The sequence below is a fragment of the Macaca thibetana genome, chromosome 12, assembly GCF_024542745.1.
Source record: "Macaca thibetana thibetana isolate TM-01 chromosome 12, ASM2454274v1, whole genome shotgun sequence".
Classification (NCBI taxonomy): Eukaryota; Metazoa; Chordata; class Mammalia; order Primates; family Cercopithecidae; genus Macaca; species Macaca thibetana.
Window position 1 is genome coordinate 11,507,434 of NC_065589.1, and position 21,200 is coordinate 11,528,633.

A 21,200-nucleotide genomic window follows, 5' to 3' on the forward strand; every position below is an offset into this window, starting at 1 on the left:
AAAATTGTCTCAAGCGAATTTATCACTCAACATTCTTTTGTACTATCTACATTTACCACCATGTACAAATGTTATTTTCATTAAAGAAGGGGGAGAGGCAGTTTTGTGTGTGTGTATACGTCTGTGCGCGTGTGTGTGTGGAGAGTGAAAAGATGGAGTGGGGACTTAGAGGCTACTTTCTACTTAAAGTACTTAGGGTTTTAAAGCACAGGTTCAGTTATTTGCTGAGACTCAACTATCCTTTTATATAACTATGTATTTATTATTATTCTGCTTTTTTCTTGATTCTCAGCTACGCTTCCCATAACTTGAGATTGCCAAATAAGTAGCTGTTCTAACTAGTTATGTTCCTTAGGCATTAAACAGACTTAAAAACACAAAATTAAAAAAAATCCAAGTACCAATCTTATTTTTATAAGTTGAGGCAAAAAATGAGTGAATGTGAGTAAAAGGATTAATACCAGCAAATACAATAATGACTGCATTTTTATAATATACTTAATATTTTAAAAATTTTATCTATAAACAAATCAATAAAGGCTTATTTCATACAAGTTTTTTCATTGGATATAATGGTGCTGCTATTTTCAATCTGACATTACTTGTTTTGCAGATCCCTATCTGCCTTCATAAGCACAGATATCAAAGTGTAACTCACAACTAAGCAGTATTTAAAAATATTTTCTTTTCTTTCCTTTTTTTATCTTGGAGACAAGATCTCATTCTGTCACCCCAAGCTGGAGCGCAGTGGTGCAATCTTGGCTCACTGCAACCTTGACCTACCCCAGGTTCATGAAATCCTCCCGCCTCAGGTCTCCCCCGACCCTCAACCCCCAACCCCCAACTCCTCCACCGCCACCCAGTAGCTGGGACTACAGGTATGCACCACCACACCTGGTTAATTTTTGTGTTTTTTTTTTTTTTTTTTGTAGAGATGGGGTTTTGCCATGTTGCCCAAGCTGGTCTCTAACTCCTAGACTCAAGCAATCCACCTGTCTTGGTCTCCCAAAGAGCTGGGATTACAGGCACGAGCCACCGTGCCTTGCCTTAAAATATTTTCATATTCCTGAATAGAAATTCTGGTACATTAACAAACATCTGATTTCTATTGAGTATTATTTCATCTAGAATTCTTCACAAGTATTTTTTCTAATATAGTAAATTTTGAGTTTTTAAAAAAGCAGCAAATACTGAATAAAATCTGAAGTGCTCAGCAGAGCTAAAATGAACTAAGTATTTTCCAATAACATTCAACATGAGCAAAGGAATACAAATTTGAAACAAGGGCACAAATGCCATCACTGATTTATAAGTCATTAATTAAAAATATGCATCTATAATGATATTTTAAAAGGAAACCTTGAGAATGCTGAAGTTCTAATATTAAGCTAGTCTTAGAGAAAACTTAAATAGCATAACTATTAAGATTTAAACACCAATTTTCTGAAATAACGCAAAAAAGTATTTTCATTACTTGTATTTTCTTCAATGTAAAATCTACGGGGAAAAAAAGCTGTGAACCACTCCTAAACCCAGAGATCATCTGTTTAAAAATAAGCAGTAAAAAAGTTTCTGCTAAAACCTATGTATACATGTAGAATTCAAGCCTTTCTGTGCTCTTCTATATAAGGTTGCAACCAGAGCAAATTAATGGTGTTCCACAGCAAAGGCACAAAAGCTAGATAAGAATCTTGTTTCACTGCTAGAAACAGAAACTGCAGAAATCACTATAGGCTTTTAAAAGGGCAGAATCTTCATAGAATGAAACCTCTACAATAGCTAGATTATATCTTATTTTTTCTCAAATGGGAAAAACAGCTCAGGCGTAATCCCAAACAAAACTATCTGAAGCTAAAATGATCAAGTTTATTACAGTCCCCCAAACATTAAAGAGAGCTCTTAAAAATATAACTTGAATAAGGGCCATGAACTGGTTCAACATGCTTAACAGTGATTTAAGAATTACAATGAATGCTGCTACTCTCTAAAAATGAATGTATCAAAAGAGGAAATAACCTCCTTGGCATGCTTGCAGCTATCCAACATATTTGTTTCACTGCTTTCAACCGCCTGTGCTAGAGGCTCAGAATAAGTCAATGGGAGGAGGATTTCAGTCACAGCAGCAAGCAAGTCCAGTGAACACATAAGATGACATGCTCGGCAAAATAACAACGAAACCAGAGGTAAGCATTTAACAAACACATATGGAATTAATCTAAAGGTTTTTTTTTTTTTTAAATCTTCAAGAATTCTGCTATCATAAACTTTCATTTCTATTCAGCGGTTTAAAAATCAAAATGAAAAATTTAGTAATGCTAAAGGAGAGTTTTTTAAAATGTGATTTGTACATTTGATGAACAAATAAATGGTTTAATTTTCCTTTTGGTTTCCCTTTCTTCTCAAGGCAACTGGGAAGGTTAAAACAAAAAAACACTACTTAAAACAACAACCAAAAAAATTGGTTTGAATTTGGTAAATTTAGTGATTAAATTTAGAACACAATTGTTGCAAAAATACACCATGAGAGATGAAATTACTAAAAACAATTATATGGATCCTAGTAATATCTATTTATTCTCCTTCTCTCAAAATAAAGGAAATCTAAAATGACATTTATATTAGTACTTACAAACCTAGTCAGACAAAGCCAATTACATATAAGGATTCCTAGCTGGTAAATAATTCATTTAGACCCTTGTTGGGCTTGGAGTGTTTCCAGGTGGGTGGTCAGCACATACTAAAAGTTCTATTCTGAACTATTGTGTTTCGACTTTTCTATTCTTCTGTAAGTAAAGGTAAAAAGACATTGAAGGGTCAGGAAACACCTAACTTTTTATTACAACCATTGAAAAAATTAATGTGTCTTCTGTTTCATTAACTGAGGAATATCAAATATAGTATACTTGGAGAACTGGCTGCACTGTCACAAATGCACAACAGACTTACTAAGGGAAGGGCTATGAAGTTCAAGAGTTTTTACCACTTTCAGAAATTAATAAAATAATGCAATCTATGTATTTTGTATCTAGGGGGAACTCTCTGGCATGCAAGTTCAAACATGACTCTACAACTACGGTAGAAAAAGAGAGAGAAACTAAATATATATATATATATATATCTCCTATTTTTCTTCACAGCTATCAGTTTCTTTTCACTGAGCTCTTCTAAATTTAAGCCTTTAGAAAATAATAAATACTTGGAGATCTTACCTACAAACATGGACAGATGTGTATATAAGCTCATTTTAGAGAACTTGGATTTTTTTTTTTTAAAGGAATGTGTCAACTGTGGCTTTCGAGTGTTTGACATGGGTACAATGCCTTAAAAAAACAGATGACCAGTTTAGCTACTAACCATGCTGACCACTGTTCGGAACGGGATTGAATCACAGAAAAACAGCAAATGGCTCTCTCTTACAGAGTGTCTGAACTTCAAAGCACAATGCCTGAGCACATTTTGCAGAGCACCTTTGTTCACGTTATCTCTTCTAACTGGTCTGGATTACAGACAGAATCAATACCAGAGGAAATGAAACAGATTGTTGAGGAACAGGGAAATAAACTGCACTGGGCAGCTCTTCTGATACTCATGGTGATAATACCCACAATTGGTGGAAATACCCTTGTTATTCTGGCTGTTTCGCTGGAGAAAAAGCTGCAGTATGCTACTAATTACTTTCTAATGTCCTTGGCGGTGGCTGATTTGCTGGTTGGATTGTTTGTGATGCCAATTGCCCTCTTGACAATAATGTTTGGTAAGTATTTCACTTGTTTGTGCCATCAAACCACAGAACTATGATATACTATTAGAGAATGGGCACTCATTTAATCTTTATTTTTGTTGAAATAAAAGATGAACTTGGACTATTTAAAGATGCGGCAAGTACACGGTCCCTTGTTTTACATCATTTTCTATGGTTGATCATCAGTTTTAAAGAGAAAAAAATATTTTTTGGAAGCCATTTTTCTCCCTCCTAAGCTATCTAATAAAATCATTTAAAAAGTCATTCAAGTTAGTGATATTTATAGATTCTGAATATATTATCTATAAATTACAATGAATAGGTCTATACCTTAACTTTTCTACATTGATACTTTTTTTCCTTAAAGCAATAACTAGGACACTTCCGGGACGGGTATGTGCTGGGTTAACGATAAGGTCTTTGAATCACTAAATCCCAATTTAAATCGCTAAACCTCAGTTTAAAATTGGAATTGTCCAAAAATCCTTATTATAGCTCTTAATAGTTTGTATATTATAAACTCGAACACAATTCCTTCGTAAGTGTCATGTTAAGAAAAATTATGTTTAGTTGCTGAAGGAAATGGTTTGGCTCAGAGTGTCCAAAGACATGATTCATCTATTTAATTTTTTATGATATATGGGCATCTGTGTTCTTGATAGACCTCTAAGTTCATAAGTGGATTAAAACCTAGTTATTGTGATAATAAAAGGTACAGTATAGTTTGACACTGAAATCTTAGTTTGTTATAATAAAAAAATAGATATAAGTAGTTCCAGATTTATGCATATTATCTCTAGTTATAAAATTTGGGTAAACACAAATAATTCTGCTGATGAATTATGAGGGTTTCTAGACCCTTGGAATCAGCATTAAAAGGATATTTAACTTATTCAGTGCTTGGTGTAAACTGATATTCCATTCATAAACTACCTAAGGAAAATGATTACTTGTGGCAGATATTGTTTCTTAGAATTATATTTACTTATATGAAGATAAAAATATTTTAAGTTATAGGAGTAAAATTTATTAAACCAGAATCCACTATTAGAAAGTAAAAAACCCCTGCTATTCCAACTATTATACCCAGGTTTTACACATTACAATTTTATAAGTAATAACAGAAAGATATCTAAAACTATTATCAGATGGTAACGGGTTTAAACCTTCCATTTTAAATCAACATTTACCTGGGCTTTAAAATAAATCAAGAAAATTATGTGGCAGGACAAGCAGTAATGAGTAAGGTTCTACTGCTTTAATTAGACTTTCTAATAATTAACAGTCTATCTCCCTCTGTCTTATAAATTTGTAACATTTTAAGTAATCTAACACTGCAGGAAACCATGAAAAATAATTAAGAAGTCTTACGATAATAGAGAACATAAAGTACCCTAATTCTGAATAAAGCTTAAAAGAAAGTATTAGGTAGAAATATATATGCATATTTGATAAATATTGTACAGGCATATGATTCCAGCTCTCATCTCCATGTACATAATAGTAGCTTAAGATGTAAAATCATACTCTTCAAACTGTGCTTTGCTAGGCAAACAGAAAATGTCAAAATGCTTATTTCAGACTACCATAACATTTAATACGTCATTCAATACATGCAATTGAAAGAATGATGCAGAAGTGAATTTTAGCTTTAAAATCTTTGAGCCCATAAATATCAAAAATATTTTAAGTTATATGCAAAATACCATGGTAGATATTTAAATTATCAGCTAAATAATTAAGGAATCTTAAAAGGTAAAGTACCACAGAATTAAAGTGAGCTAACAAACAAAATACAAAGATAACAAAGATAATTCCATGTATTCTATAGAAAAATAGGTATCCAGCAGCCGAAAATTTTAAGTGTATATTTAAAAAATGTTGGTACCCAAGATAGCAATATAATTAGCAGAAAACCCAACATATGTTAACATAAAATATGTGAAATGTCTTCATATTTATGTCTTAAATAATTGATAGATATTTTAATAGTATTTCATTCTTCCAAATGTTAAACTTTTAAATTTACTTTTATTTATTTACTTTAATACAGATGGGGTCTGGCAATGTTGCCTGGGCTGGCCTCAAACTCCTGGGTTCAAGCGATCCTCTGGCTTCAGCCTCTCAAGTAGCTAGGATTACAGGCATATGCCACCATACCTGACTCACATTTGTCAATTTCTAATTACAAAATAAAATCTTTTATAGCCCCACACACTTTTACTATCAGAATTAAGTTGTATAGTGGGGTTTGTAGGTTTTTAAAAAATGAATAAATCTGGGAACCACTATCTAATACATTTTCTAATACATTATGGCATTAATTATTTAAAGCATAATTCAATTTCTATGAAAAAATGTAGGAAAAAAACACATGTTGCCCTCTAACAAACTTCAAAGGATGAATTTATAAATTGGGAACTGCATGTACAAATGAAAAGCTGACTTCAAATACTAAGATATTTTTATAACCTTTTGCAAAGTAATAAACACTAAGATTTTTCTAAACTAATGCCTTTATAAGAACTTCTGATAACTTTAAAAAGCAGAATTAGACTTTATTTACACTCTTATTGTAGTGGTAATCTTTAGGACTTCTGATGTTTGTACAAACAAGTGTTCTTGGTTCTATGATAAAAGATTATCACTATGAACAATAATTTTAGCTATCTCAGGGGAATTCAATGAAAGTAACAGAAAAACTATACTAGCTAGTGGTCTAATAAAATGAAAATTTAAAAATAAGAGCAGTAAAATATAAAAGTGGCCCTTGTGTCCTTATACCGAGAGATATTTTTCAATCACTGATCTGTATACTGTTTAGCAATACACAGTTTGAATTCCTATTTTCCCAAGATTATGACAACTTAGGCACAACATTGTCTTTCAAATGAGTTGTGCTAGGTCAATTTTTCTGCCACTTCTTCCTATCTGGGAGCACTGGACTTGATCTTTACAGTTCTAGTTTTTTATTGTCTTGTCCATAATTCCTAAAATCCATGATCACAAATCAACAACTTATAACATAAGGCTTGAAAATACCTATATTAGAAATACTTGAGCAAGAAAACAACATCTTATGCTGATATAAAAAAGACAGGATATTCACCATTTAAGAGTTTCTCTGAACCTTTCTTTCTTTCATTTTATAAGTGATTTAAAAAGTAACAGGGGAGGCTGGGCACAGTGGTTTATGCCTGTAATCCCAGCACTTTGGGAGGCTGAAACGGATTGATCACCTGAGGTCAGGAGTTCGAGACCAGCCTGGCCAACATGGCGAAACCCCATCCCTACTAAAAATACAAAAATTAGTCGGGTGTGGTGGCACGCGCCTGTAGTCCCAGCTACTCGGCAGGCTGAGGCAGGAGAATAGCTTGAACTCGGGAGGCAGAGTTGCAGGGAGCCGAGATCGCGCCACTGTACACTAGACTGGGTGACAGAGCAAGGCTCCATCTCAAAAAAAAAAAAAAAAAAAAAAAAGTAACAGGGAAAAATATGGCATCTGGCCATCCATTGGGCATCAGTGGCATGATCTCGGTTCACTGCAACCTCCATCCACAGGTTCAAGCAATTCTCCTGCCTTAGCCTCCCGAGCAGCTGGGACTACAGGCACAAGCCACCACACTTGGCTAAGTTTTGTATTTTTAGTAGAGATGGGGTTTTGCCATGTGGACCAGGCTGGTCTTGAACTACTAACCTCAGGTGATCCACGTGCCTCAGCCTCCCAAAGTGTTGGGATTACAGGCGTGAGCCACCAAACCTGGCTATAACTTAAGTTTTAATTAATGCCTCATGATCTATAAGTTCAAACAGTATCCTTGGTATAGCTGAAAGAGAGTATATAAAATGGCTGAAAGACGGCTGTTTGAAGCACGGCATCCCAGGGTTTGAATCCTGGTTCTCCTGTGTTGGATCAGGCAAGTCATTTATTATTTCAGAGTTCAATCACCTTGACAAGCAGGGCCCAGCATCTTATAAGCACTAATAGTAATTGGTAGAGTACTGCATGCAAATTAAATATGATTTGGTTGAGATGTAAGTCTAATCAGAGATGAAACAAATGTATAGCAGTAAGAGAAAAATGGCAGTTATTCATTTATGCAGTAAAATGTTAGCCTACCCAGTTCTGAAATGGAGGAGAAAAGCAATTAATTAAAGTCACTTCTTATTATAAAGCGGAAATTTTAAAAACCAGGAAAAAATTTTGTAAGCATTAAATTGCTTAAAACATTTAAAATACTATCATATTAGACAATGAAACCCAGGATAACTCATATGCTCAAAAGGTAAAAGGTAAAAAACAAAACAGAAACTTTTAAACAATAATTTGAACTGAACTATGTCTTTCCTGGAAGATAAAGACAGAAGCATTAGAATTTCTGAGATAAATGTATATTTGAAAATCATGTTCTTTTTGGACATAAGAACTATTTATGATTTGCCTGCTGTAATAAGTTCATGAACTGAGAACCTCTGTAAACTCTATAGGAACAGCCCACTTGGAATGCCTTTAAAAATAGTCTTTTACATCCTCCAAAGGGAAACATTTTATGTCCCAGATTTATGGACTGATGCTAATTATTTTCCGGACAAATGGTATAACCTAACTTTCCAAACTAAAAAGCTGCCCAAAGGTTAAGCAGGTTTCAGATAAAATAAGTCTGCCTCATCAAGATACGGGGTTTCTAGTAAAAATCCTCAGGTTTTTGTACTAATTCAAAAGAAAGCAAAAACAAACAAACAAAAATACCCAAACCAATAAAAAACCCAGGCATGCAACGCATACAGGTTATTTTCCTGTATCATACATAAAATAAACAGCAGTTAAAGTTCAATGTTAGTAAAAAACATACTTTGACAAATTTAATTCAAAGTTAAACAGAGTTAAACTGTTCTCAGCCCATCCTCCCTCACCCCCTGAAAGTATAGCTTAAAGTTTTAAGCTGAATCAGATGTATGCACTTTTGCTACAGCAGGTAGAAAAGACAAACACTCTTATTTCATACTGATGATTTGGCTTGTTGTTTCTATGTAGGAGTGTTTTCATGGTTGAGTTAGCTGGCTAGTTTCTGTTAAATAACAGTAATAAGCACTAACATTTATTGAGTGCTCTCTTTATGCCAGGAACTGTTCTAAACACTTCACGTGTATTTAATCATCATCCATATAAACTCTATTAAAGCAATCCTATAAAACAGGTACTATTATCCTCGTTTTACAGAGGACAGAGAAGCAGAGAGATAAGTAATCTGTTCAAGATTACAAAGTGGCAGAGACATGATTTAAACCCAGGAGGACTGATTCTAGAATTCACACTCTTAACCTTTATTACTCTGCTTTCTCAAATGCCAATGAGAAATGTGACCAGCCAAAACTGTCATATTTGGCATAGAGAACCAACAATTATATCTTAAATAACCCCACGTAACTGTTAAGAGGATCACAGAAATTTTTTTCCCCTCTTAGGGACAAGTTAGATCTCAATATTCTTTTCCGTTAAAGTTATATTTCATATTAAGTGGAAAAGAATACTTGAGCATCGACCTATACTTGTACAAATCCTTCAGATGACTGCAAGATCTCTTTTCTGTGGAAGGTATTAGACCTGGGCCCATACTTACGAAGTTGTTGAACCTTGTCTAGGAGACAAATGACAATTTACATAACTGAATGACAACTCCTACCATCCCTTATGTATGGCAGTATTTAAAGCATAATCTTCATTTTAAACAATAAAATATTTGTGCTATTGATATTCTTTAGATAATTAAACAATTGTGTATAAGACAAGACCCATCTAGGACTTGTTTTGTTGCTTTAATATTCAGTTTGTAATTATTTCACGCATTTGCAGAAATGCTATTATTCTTTAATTTTAATGAAAAGAGTCTAATGTAGAGCCCTAGAATAACAGTAATTAATTTAGTTGAACCTAGTAACTTATTTCCCTCAGACTGACTCTTAGATACACTTTTCTTTCTTTCTTTCTATTTAAATATGTAACTGTTTCACTTCGTTGTTTCAAATTTTCAATGTCCTAAGTCTTTGTGGAAGTACATGGGATATAATACATTACAACAAATAAATGTAATTAGAAATTCTTAAAACCAAAACTCCTAAAATAAACGTTTTGAAATAAAGTATTTCACAACACCAACTTAACCTTTAATTTAGTTATTCTAAATAGAAATAAACTTTTCTGACTTTGAGCTAACAAAATTAATACTAACTAAAAAACGATTTTAGAATGAAAGTCTCTAGACTAGGAAAAGTCCCTTTATAAAACAAGTGTGTCGAGAACTGTTTTTTTTTTTTTTTTTTTTTTTTTTTTGAGATGGAGTTTCGCTCTGTCCCCCCCAGGCTGGAGTGCAGTGGCTGGATCTCAGCTCACTGCAAGCTCTGCCTCCCGGGTTCACGCCATTCTCCTGCCTCAGCCTCCCGAGTAGCTGGGACTACAGGCGCCCGCCACCACGCCCGGCTAGTTTTTTGTATTTTTTAGTAGAGACGGGGTTTCACTGGGTTAGCCAGGATGGTCTCGATCTCCTGACCTCATGATCCGCCCAGAACTGTTTTTAATTTCTATAAATTCTTAGATTACCCAAATCTATTAGGCATTTACAAAAGCCTCTTTTTCTTTTTTGCATATAGGGTTTATATTAATATAGGGTTTCTATTAATTTAATGCAGCTATCTTTTTGTTTTATGTTAGTTTCATAAAAACTATCCACCAGTGTTTCATGTAACTTGAAATCAGAAAGGCTTGGAATTATAAAGATTCATCTCTTTTAATCTTAAATTTCAGTCTCATTCTTTCTTAAAGAAAATTCTGTATCACATCTCAATATTTCTGTTAACAATAAAGCACTAACTGTAATAAGAAAATTCTAGTGAATTTTAAGTGGGAATGAGTTTATAAATTCTTTCTGCGTAAAGTGACGCTAACAGGGCTTCAAAGGGTTACTTAAATCAGCGCTAAACAAACTTTCCTTCTTAGCCCACAATTAGGAGTATGTGCATCAGATGGTCAAATTCCAAAGACAAATATTTTTTATATGAGTTTTCTTATGGCTTCCTCCCTATGGCTACTAGATTTATGACTAGAATTTTCTAAACCTTAATCTTCAGAAGTATAATCCATAACTAGAATAGCTAAACAGACAAGTTTAAATAGTTGGCAAGCCATTTTAAAACATGTTAGAGAGAGTAAGGACTTAAAGGAAGGAAACCTAAGATACAACACAACAATTACCTGCCTTTTAAATCCTTAACTGCAATCAATAGCTCTGATACCTTATGTGATAAATATTTATATATGATGTATGTTTCTCTCCCTCCTCCAAAGTAAGGAACCCAGCTGGGCATGGTCGCTCATGCCTGTAATCCCAGCACTTTGGGAGGCCGAGGTGGGTGGATCGCTTGAGTTCACGAGGTTTAAGACCAGCCTGGGCAACATGGTGAAACCCCATCTCTACAAAAAATACAAAAAAATTAGCCGGGTATGATGGTATGTGCCTCTAGTCCCAGCTACTTGGGAGGCTGAGGTCAGAGGATGGCTTGAGCCCGAGAGGCAGAGGTTGCAGGGTCAAGATCGTATCACTTGCACTGCAGCCTGGGAGAGAGAGTCAGACCTTGTCTCAAAAAATAAAAAATAAAAAAATAAAAACAAAGTAAGGAATCCTTTTAAAGCATGTTGAGAAAGTATTTTTTGGTATGAATGGGTGACGGGCCTTTTAATCTTTCAGGAATACATGTAAGCATAAGTACTTAGCCTGTATGGAGAAGATGTGTGAAACTCAAAGTTGCTAACATCATCTTCCTTATTTTCAGCCAGGGCTGTTACTGCATTTAGCATGGCTCTGATGAGACAGTGGAGAGTTCCTGACAGCATAGCATACTGCCTTCTGAAAGACTGGGTGAAGCTACCAAAAATTACAATCAGGGATTCAAAAAAAATTTTTGGTCATTAAATCGATTGTATATTATTACTTTTTAATCTTCTAAGTATTTATCACAGGACTTTAACATCATATATTTCCCTCCCAGTTTTTCTCCCCCTTTTGGTAAAACATTTTTCATAATTAGTGCTGTACATTTGATTGCAAACAATTTGGTGACACTTCTAAACTATAACTATAAATCTCTACAATTCTGTGAATTTCAACATTATTTGAAGTAGTTCTTCAGTTATATTTACATGTGTTGTAAATATGTAAATATACTTTTAGCTTAGGAAGTCTTCCAAAATACAAACTACTCCCAGAGTTAGATATCAGTGAGTTTGAATTATTGAAGAAATGTTGACAATGTTAAGTGTTTGATTTTATATAACAAGCTTATTAAATATATTTTGTGGAAAAAAATGCTCTAGATGAGTATTTTTCTACCACCCTACTTACAGTCGTAAATCTAGAACTTCAGCTCAGTTTAGAATGTATCCTCATTTTTAGTAGTTTCTACTACAAACTCTAAAATAATTCTTTTCACTCTACTTAGACTGTTAGTTCGCTTTAAAGCTGCCTGTGTCCAAGGTCCTTTTCCACTAAATGACAGAAAATCTGAATGCTACGGCTAAGAGTGAGAAAATCCAATTGATTAGATTTTCCCCAAACATCCGTTTCTCTGACTTAATTTATTCTGAGAGGCCTCCCATTAGTTCCTTTCCATGAGACATTTCAAGTGCCTATAACCAACCCTACAACAGCACACTAAGAGCATCTTTTAAGACTCAGACACAAACCTTCCCAGAAAGTCTTCCAAAGCACTGCTTCTCAAATGTTAATTTGCACACAAATCACCTGGAAACCTTGTTTAATTGCAGAGTCTGATACAGTAGGTCTGAGATGAGACCCAAGAGCCCGAATATCTAAGTACCCAGGTGATACCGATCCTCACTCTCCATCTTAACAGCAAACTCTGAGTGGCAGTTCTAAAGAACACTTTCAAATAATATTTAAATTTCAATAAATAAATGCCTCCCCTCCTTACCCCTGCATTCAGACTTAATCATACCTGAATTTACTCATCTGCAAGATCAATGGTAATCTCTAAGGTTCCTTCCAGCTCAATAAATCTAAAATGTACCACCTCTATCCCTTCCTACCTCCCATTCAACAAGCATGAAAAGTTTACAGCAATACACTGAAAATCATGAATGACCCCTTCCACTTGATGCTTTCATCCCTTTTTAAGAAGCTGCTGAACATGGAACTAAGTCCAATCATTTATTCTTTTTGAGTAAAAGTTTGTGCTGATTTTGTTATTTTGTTCCTAGGAAGAAATATTTTAATATTCCTTTTCAGAATGCCACATACCAACTCTGGAAACAGAAGGCACCAAAAAGTGGATGTGTCAGACCTGCTACCTTTTGGATACTTTGTGAAGTGCCCAAATATTTTTCACTGAAATACTACCTGACTTTTAAAAAATCTCCTACTTGATGCTTGAAAATAACATAGCCAAACCTATTTAAGAACTCTGCCCCTAAATTATGCTTTTTTTTTTTTTTTTTGTTCTGAGATTTTAATCTCTCTCCACCCCCAGGCTCCTTAAATTTAAACAGTTCACAATAGAAGGGTCTCTTGTTGTTCTGTAACCCTGAGATGATTATCCTGGTTTTCCTTCAATTATGACAATCACTTTGTACCTGTCAAAGTCAGATATACCTGCAATAGCCAGAAGAAAAGTAGATTATATATTATCAGTGGACATATAACAATCAAATCCTAAAAGAGACTTAGATAATCTCACATGCATGACATTTGTTTTCTACAGGCATTAAACTGGATTCTAATGGAAATATTCTAGGGGGAATTCTAAAATTTTAGTTGTTTTGAAACTGTAAACACACTTTGAAAAGTGGTGGGTGTATATATGTAATGCCTATTAAATTCACATATGTATGAACATCTGTGTAATTGATTAGAAAACTATGCAGAATATTCAGTATCACATTCACACCTAAAATTTTTTTAAGGTTAATATTTCTAAAGGGCTTAAGACTATATGAGGTACGCAGTGTTTTGTAAAGAGTTTGTTAAATAAATTAAGTACTACGTCTAACCCTGAGATTTTCTTTTTAAATCAAAAGTCTGTACTAATTATTATATCTCCAGTTCTTGGAGTGAATGATGGAATATAGAAAGGGAAACAATCTACTTTTCTTCTAGATAATCTGAAGCCATTCCTTTTGCAATCTTTATTTGAGAACTATTTCTGTCAAAACAATCATTCCACTATTTCATCAAACTAGAGAATGCTATAAACAAGGATCTTGCTGTTCAGTTATTGCTAGAAGTGAGCCCAAAACCCAGATGTCACAGGGACTCCCATTCTAATGTTTTTTGTCATACCGTTTCCTGTATATGGTAGAATGTTTTCTTTTTATACAACATCAGCTTAAAAATAAATTTTATTTACATACCAAGGTTAAGTTCCAGTCACAATACTACATAAATTTTAAAAAGATCACAAATGGAATCAACAAAAGAGCAAAGGTCACAATAATGCTAAAAAGTTAAACTGTTGCCGACTTAGAAAAAAGGCATAACTATTATACAAAATAGAAAATGTATTTAAAAGTTACCATCCACAGAAATATTGAATTTAATGTTGTCTCCATTATCTGATGTTAAACATCATCTTGTTAAAGTTATAAAATTTTAGATGAGTAACAAAAAAGACAAAAGTTGTATCACCTGAAAAACTGTAGACTGAAGGTTGCCATTTTATAGGAGAAAATGTTTGTCTTGTTTTTGTTTCTTTCAGAGGCTATGTGGCCCCTCCCACTTGTTCTATGTCCTGCCTGGTTATTCCTTGACGTTCTCTTTTCAACCGCATCCATCATGCATCTCTGTGCCATTTCAGTGGATCGTTATATAGCCATCAAAAAACCAATCCAGGCCAATCAATATAACTCACGAGCTACAGCATTCATCAAGATTACAGTGGTGTGGTTAATTTCAATAGGTATGTAGAGAATGCCAGAGTATGGGTAGTATACAAAGTCTTTGGTTCCACTTGGCTAGGAGAATACTAGGTCTAGTAGGCAATGAAACTCAGCAGGAGAGGTCAAGCCAGCCTACTGATATATTAACATAAGCTCCTTATGTCACTGCATTTATCATACGGCTTCTAAACCATACTATTGGTAAAAAGTGTGAAGAGTAACAAAGCTCATGTTCTCAGAAAGAACCATCTGCACAGTGTTTATTGAGATTTCTTTCTGCTTAGATATCTAACTTGCAGAAAGGTTAAGTTTGAGAACAGTTTTCATATTTCCCAACAGATAATTATGGTCTAGCTAGCATTTGGAATCCTGTAATTACATTAAAATAACAAGAAATGAAATGCACCTTAAATCACATTTTAAAAGATTGTAAGAGAAAAAACAAAAATCACAACTCAAACATTTTGTAGGCAGATATCAAAGAACACAAATTAATCTTGGAAGCCAACATTTCAGAACATATGTGTACAGATTAAAGGTAGTTAAGTGTCTGCTTAAGTGGGTTGTTTTTCGTTTTCTTCTTTTTTGGAGACAGGGTCTCGCTCAGTCACCCAGGCTAGAGTGCAGTGGCACAATCATGGTTCACTGCTGCCTCGACTTCCCAGGCTCAAGCGATCCTCCCACCTCAGCCTCCCAAGTAGCTGGGACTACAGGCGCACACCACCACGCCTGGTTAATTTTTGTATTTTTGTATTTTTGGTAGAGATAGGGTTTGTCATGTTGCCCAGTCTCAAACTCCTGAGCTCTGGCGATCCCCCTGCCCCAGCCTCCCAAAGTGCTGGAATTGCAGGTGTGAGTCACTGCACGTAAGTGTTTTGAGTATGTTTAATTAAAAGCTTTAAGAGATGCAAAGAAAACATACTGATGTTCAGAAATGACTTATAAAAGAAATCCTTTTTCTTCTAAATCGTCTTATGGCCCTATACTCATCTATAATATTCAAAGTTATACTTCTTATCATGAAGTATGCGTAAATCATTCAAAGCTCTTATATGTTAGTATGAGAAAAACAAACAGATCTGCAAAAATTACAATGGTTTGACCAGCAGATTAGCTTCCTCCTTGTAAAAATATTTCAAAGAGGCAAAAAATTAAGACACTGGAATACTTAAATTACTTCTCCCTAATCTGAGTAGGAGCACTGGGACAAAAACAGCAAGAAAGCAAAACAATGAAACTGACCTTTATATTCCTGAAATGATGATATAAATAAGGGCTGGACCTCTTTGAAGTTTGGAGGTAAAAGTAAGCTGTGTTACTCCTCTGGTGTGGGAAGAAAGCAGGGCCAAGAAAAAGTCTATTCAGAATGAAGAGATTTAAAAACAGCGAGAAAAGGCTAGTTTAGGAAGCAGGTGCTGACAGAGCAGAACCAGTCCCCCAAAATCAGCTACAGAAAGGGAATGGGAGACAATGGGTGAAAATTAAAATTTGAAGCGGAGAGGAGGAAAACTATAACAAAGTCATTTATGTGAGATGTCATTATGTGAGATGACTCACATTTGGTAAGCTCACTGCAATGAGGGAGAGGGAGGGGGAGAGTGTGAGGTATGTGTATATTGGGGTGGGGTGGGAAAGTAAGATAGAGAAAGGGAAAAAAAATTGAAGAAACGGATCCTTAAGAATAATTAAAATATTTGAAATGGTGAAATATGATCAAGCTAACAAGGTAAGCAGCCTACTGGTATAAATGGTATCTAAATTAAGGCTGGATACCATCAATTTATAAATTGATCACATTTTACTGAGTGTAAAGAATATACAGATGATCAAGAAAAAGAATATTTGCACTCAAGAAAGGCAGACACATAAACAAATTACACTAATACAAAGTGATGAGTGATGCAGGAGAAAAAAGAATAAAAGGAAGACTCATGATATACAGATTTAGAAATCCACTTCTTCCTTTTATAGGTAAGAAACAAGAAACCTAGAGGTTTTGATCAGTTGGCTTAAGAACTCTTACAGCTTTTCAGCACCAAGGCCAAGATCAATACTCTTTCACTTCATTGTACTTTGTCTTGTAGAACTGATCACAAATTAGTAACTTTGAAAAAATGAAAATGCAGATGACAATAAGCTCAGTTTTGAAATTCTACAAAATGCTGAAGAGAGCTCACTCTCTTCTTTTGGATTTATAGTTATCCTAGGTAATAACCTGGCAACAGAAAATATGATAATATACAGGGTAAGGGCATAAAAAGTACCAGTGAAAACTTTTAGTTATTGACCAACAAGCTGGATAGGAAAGTAGTGTGTCTTGATATTAATAGAATGTAAAAATTGAGACGAATGAAATGAAGTCTCACAATAGAATGAGTTAAGAGAATGTGAAAATTGAGACGAATGAATGAACTAGAGGTAAAAATAACAGTAAACAAAAGTTCTTTAGGAGTGAAGGGTAGCAGGACAAGGAAGGGAAATATTAGAGTTCATAATCTTAGATATGGGATTGTTTTAAGTAGACCTGTGGATGGCTTTAGTGCAAATAATAATAACTAGAGTCAAAGAGTTCAAGAAACATAAAATTAAGGTCTTAGAAGGGTCATGAATGGGATGAAGTTGTGGAAGATGCTGGCACTGGAGCAGTGGAGAAAAGACTATAGCAGGTACTGAAGCCATTGACAAAGATGAACAAATTTCATGGAGGTTAGCCGAAAAGCAAGATGGAGAAGAGAGTATTAAGTAGATAAAATAAACTTCAAAAGGCAAGTGTTTTTGGGGAGAAAGAAACAGTGGAATGGTGATCTGAAAGTAAGAGGGTAAAGCAGGGGTCAGTCAACTTTTTCTATAAAGGGTAAGACAGCAAATATTTTGGGCTTGCAGAGTGTGTATGGTTTCTGTCACAGCTCCTCCACTCTGCTGCAGAACAAAAGCAGCCACAGACAATATGTTATTAACAAATGGGAGTGGCAGTGTGCCAATAAAACTTTTACAAAAACAATGTGGGCCAATGGTCCTCAAATTGTAATATAACGACCCCTGGTGTAGAACAAGTATACAGAATCCTCTTTCTGGTGGTGTACATGAGGAAAAGTAGAGAAAGTAATGACCTCTGTTAGAAAGGGTTTGAGGAACGTATTCTTGTCAATGGCTCTTAGCTACCATAAAAAGGGTGTGTAGATGAGTGCTCTTGGATTCACAAAACAACACAAGGATTCCAGAGGTTTCTAAAGATCAGTTAATTCAGACATTTAAAAAATATCTGCTGCTTCAAAGGAAAAAGATTCAGGTTAACCCCTGTATTATTTGTCTTTCTAATAAGCTACTTCACTAAGCAACATCATATTAAATACTTACTTCATGGTATTTAAAGATCAGAAAATTAACATGAGGTGTATTTCTTTCCTATGTCATAGAAGAACTCTTTTTTTTTTTTTTTTTTTGAGACAGAGTCTCACTCTGTCGCTGAGCGTGGAGGGCAGTGGTGTGATCTTGACTCACTGCAACCTTGGCCTCCTTGGTTCAAGTGATTCTCCCACCTTCTTCTTCCAAGTAGCTGGGACTACAGGCGCATGCTGCCATGCCTGGCTAATTTTCATATTTTTAGTAGAGATGGGGTTTCGCCATGTTGGCCACGCTGGTCTCAAACTCCTGACCTCAAGTGATCCACCCCTACTTGGCCTCCCAAAGTGCTGGAATTACAGGCATGAGTGCTGCTCTGCCCAGGCTTCCACAGAAGAAGAAAGATTAAGAACTCATAATCTCTCAATGTCACAATTCACACACACTCCAATTTTAAGTAGCACTTTTTAATGAACTTTGGTTTTCCCTAAGAACTTATATGGAAAGGATTAAAAGACATTCACACATATCAAAAGGTAAAACTGTTTTTTTTTTTTTTTTTTTTTTGAGACGGAGTCTGGCTCTGTCGCCCAGGCTGGAGTACAGTGGCCGGATCTCAGCTCACTGCAAGCTCCGCCTCCCGGGTTCACGCCATTCTCCTGCCTCAGCCTCCCGCGTAGCTGGGACTACAGGCGCCCGCCACCTCGCCCGGCTAATTTTTTTTTGTATTTTTTAGTAGAGACGGGGTTTCACTGGGTTATCCAGGATGGTCTCGATCTCCTGACCTCATGATCCGCCCGTCTCGGCCTCCCAAAGTGCTGGGATTACAGGCTTGAGCCACCGCGCCCGGCCAAAACTGTTAAATGAAACTGTAACCTCAAAGATAAAACAAAATAAAGATACTGAATAAATGTACTCTGAAGTGCCTCTAGATTAACTACACTGGATAATAAGAAAAAAGCAGCTTCTCTTCTGAATTTCTCTTCCTTAATCTGAGATAGCTTAAAAAACAAAAATATGAGAAATGTAGAATAAATGAAGACATTCTCCACCATATCATGGATATACTACAGCTTTAGGGGAGCTTTCATTATAAATCTGAAATTACTAACCAATCTCTTTGTTTAAAAACAGATGTGCTCACTTAGGTTCTGTTTGTCAAATCTTCACTGATGAATGCTTTGACAAATCCTGCATTGTGGGTCCCATAATGCATCAACAAGCATAAAGTTATAAGGATGCAATCTAAAAGGATCTAACCTAAGAGTTACAGGTCGTAAGATGACTCAATTTATCTTGTTTTCCTCTTCCTTAGGCATTGCCATTCCAATCCCTATTAAAGGGATAGAGACTGATGTGGACAACCCAAACAATATCACTTGTGTGCTGACAAAGGAACGTTTTGGCAATTTCATGCTCTTTGGCTCACTGGCTGCCTTCTTTACACCTCTTGCAATTATGATTGTTACCTACTTTCTCACTATCCATGCTTTACAGAAGAAGGCTTACTTGGTCAAAAACAAGCCACCTCAACGCCTAACATGGTCAACTGTGTCTACAGTTTTCCAAAGGGATGAAACACCTTGTTCGTCACCAGAAAAGGTGGCAATGCTGGATGGTTCTCGAAAGGACAAGGCTCTGTGCAACTCAAGTGATGAAAGACTTATGCGAAGAACATCCACAATTGGAAAAAAGTCAGTGCAGACCATTTCCAATGAACAGAGAGCCTCAAAAGTCCTAGGGATTGTGTTTTTCCTCTTTTTGCTTATGTGGTGTCCCTTCTTTATTACAAACATAACTTTAGTTTTATGTGATTCCTGTAACCAAACTACTCTCCAAATGCTTCTGGAGATATTTGTGTGGATAGGCTATGTTTCCTCAGGAGTGAATCCTTTGGTTTACACCCTCTTCAATAAGACATTTCGGGATGCATTTGGCCGATATATAACCTGCAATTACCGGGCCACAAAGTCAGTAAAAACTCTTAGAAAACGCTCCAGTAAGATCTACTTCCGGAATCCAACGGCAGAGAACTCTAAGTTTTTCAAGAAACATGGAATTCGAAATGGGATTAATTCTGCCATGTACCAGAGTCCAATGAGGCTCCGAAGTTCAACCATTCAGTCTTCATCAATCATTCTACTAGATACACTTCTCCTCACTGAAAATGAAGGTGACAAAACTGAAGAGCAAGTTAGTTACGTGTAGCAGAACTGGCAGTTGTCATCAAACATAATGATGAGTAAGATGATGAATGAGATATAGATGTGCCAAGAATATATTATATAAAGAATTTTATGTCATATATCAAATCATCTCTTTAACCTAAGAGTTAAGTATTAAGAATATCCAATTTTCCTAATTTGGACAAGATTATTCCATGAGGAAAATAATTTTGTATAGCTACAAATGAAAACAATTCAGCACTCTGGTTAAATGTTAAGGTATTCAAATGAAATAAAGTCAAATCAATAAATTTCAGGCTTTAAAAAGAACCACCATCATCATAAAATTTATTCGGTTCCTAATTATATGCAAAGTTGTGCTAAGAATGAAATAAAACAAAACAAACATTAGCCTTGCCTTCCAGGCCTTGACAGTGTAAGGCATGATACAGAACAAAAGGAACACAGAGCTAAAAATAAGTGCACAAAACAGTGATCACAATCTGGACGTGAGTTAAGATTACCATTTATAGTCTGATTTAGTTGAATGTAGTCATAATTTTCCTTTGATCAGGAAACTGTTTTGATGGAAGGGATAGGGAGGATAGTAGCTGGATATCACACAAAATAACAGGAACTTGGAACTAGACCTGTTCATTAAATGACTACTATTGGGCATCTCCTCAGCACAAGTGGGTCTATTGGAGAAGGAGGAAAACGCAAATAAAATCGCTTGGGTACCTGAACCATATTAGGTTTCTTAAAGATATTAATTAACGTGCACAAGCATGGGACCTTAATCAGGGATACAAACTTTAAGTGAGATCATGCCTGCCTATCTATGCTTGTCCAGTGACTCAAGTGAACTTCCAGCACAAAATTTTTTATTCACCCTTTCAGTATATTATTTTGCACTGTTAGGTCTCAGAATGAGTCCAACCTGTGCCACATACCAGACAGCTGATTAAATTTAGGAAAAATACTTAATTTTCTTCAAGCCCCAGTA

The 21,200-nt window shown here is 35.3% G+C and overlaps 2 protein-coding genes across 3 annotated transcripts in view; one reads left to right on the plus strand and one right to left on the minus strand.

Moving 5' to 3' along the window:
* The window catches only part of PSMD1 (proteasome 26S subunit, non-ATPase 1), a 121,988-nt gene that overhangs the window by 47,497 nt on the left and 53,291 nt on the right, over nt 1-21,200 (minus strand). The window lies entirely within an intron of this gene.
* HTR2B (5-hydroxytryptamine receptor 2B) lies at nt 2,033-20,524 on the plus strand. Of its 2 annotated transcripts, XM_050751132.1 has the most exons (4): nt 2,033-2,183; nt 3,275-3,754; nt 14,507-14,707; nt 19,345-20,524. In XM_050751132.1, exons 2-4 carry the CDS (start codon nt 3,403-3,405, stop codon nt 20,235-20,237), a joined length of 1,446 nt encoding a protein of 481 aa, XP_050607089.1. In that variant the 5' UTR covers nt 2,033-2,183; nt 3,275-3,402; the 3' UTR covers nt 20,238-20,524. The 2 variants fall into 2 exon arrangements, with proteins under 2 accessions (XP_050607089.1, XP_050607090.1); XM_050751133.1 differs by lacking the exon at nt 2,033-2,183 and having other exon boundaries at nt 3,030-3,754.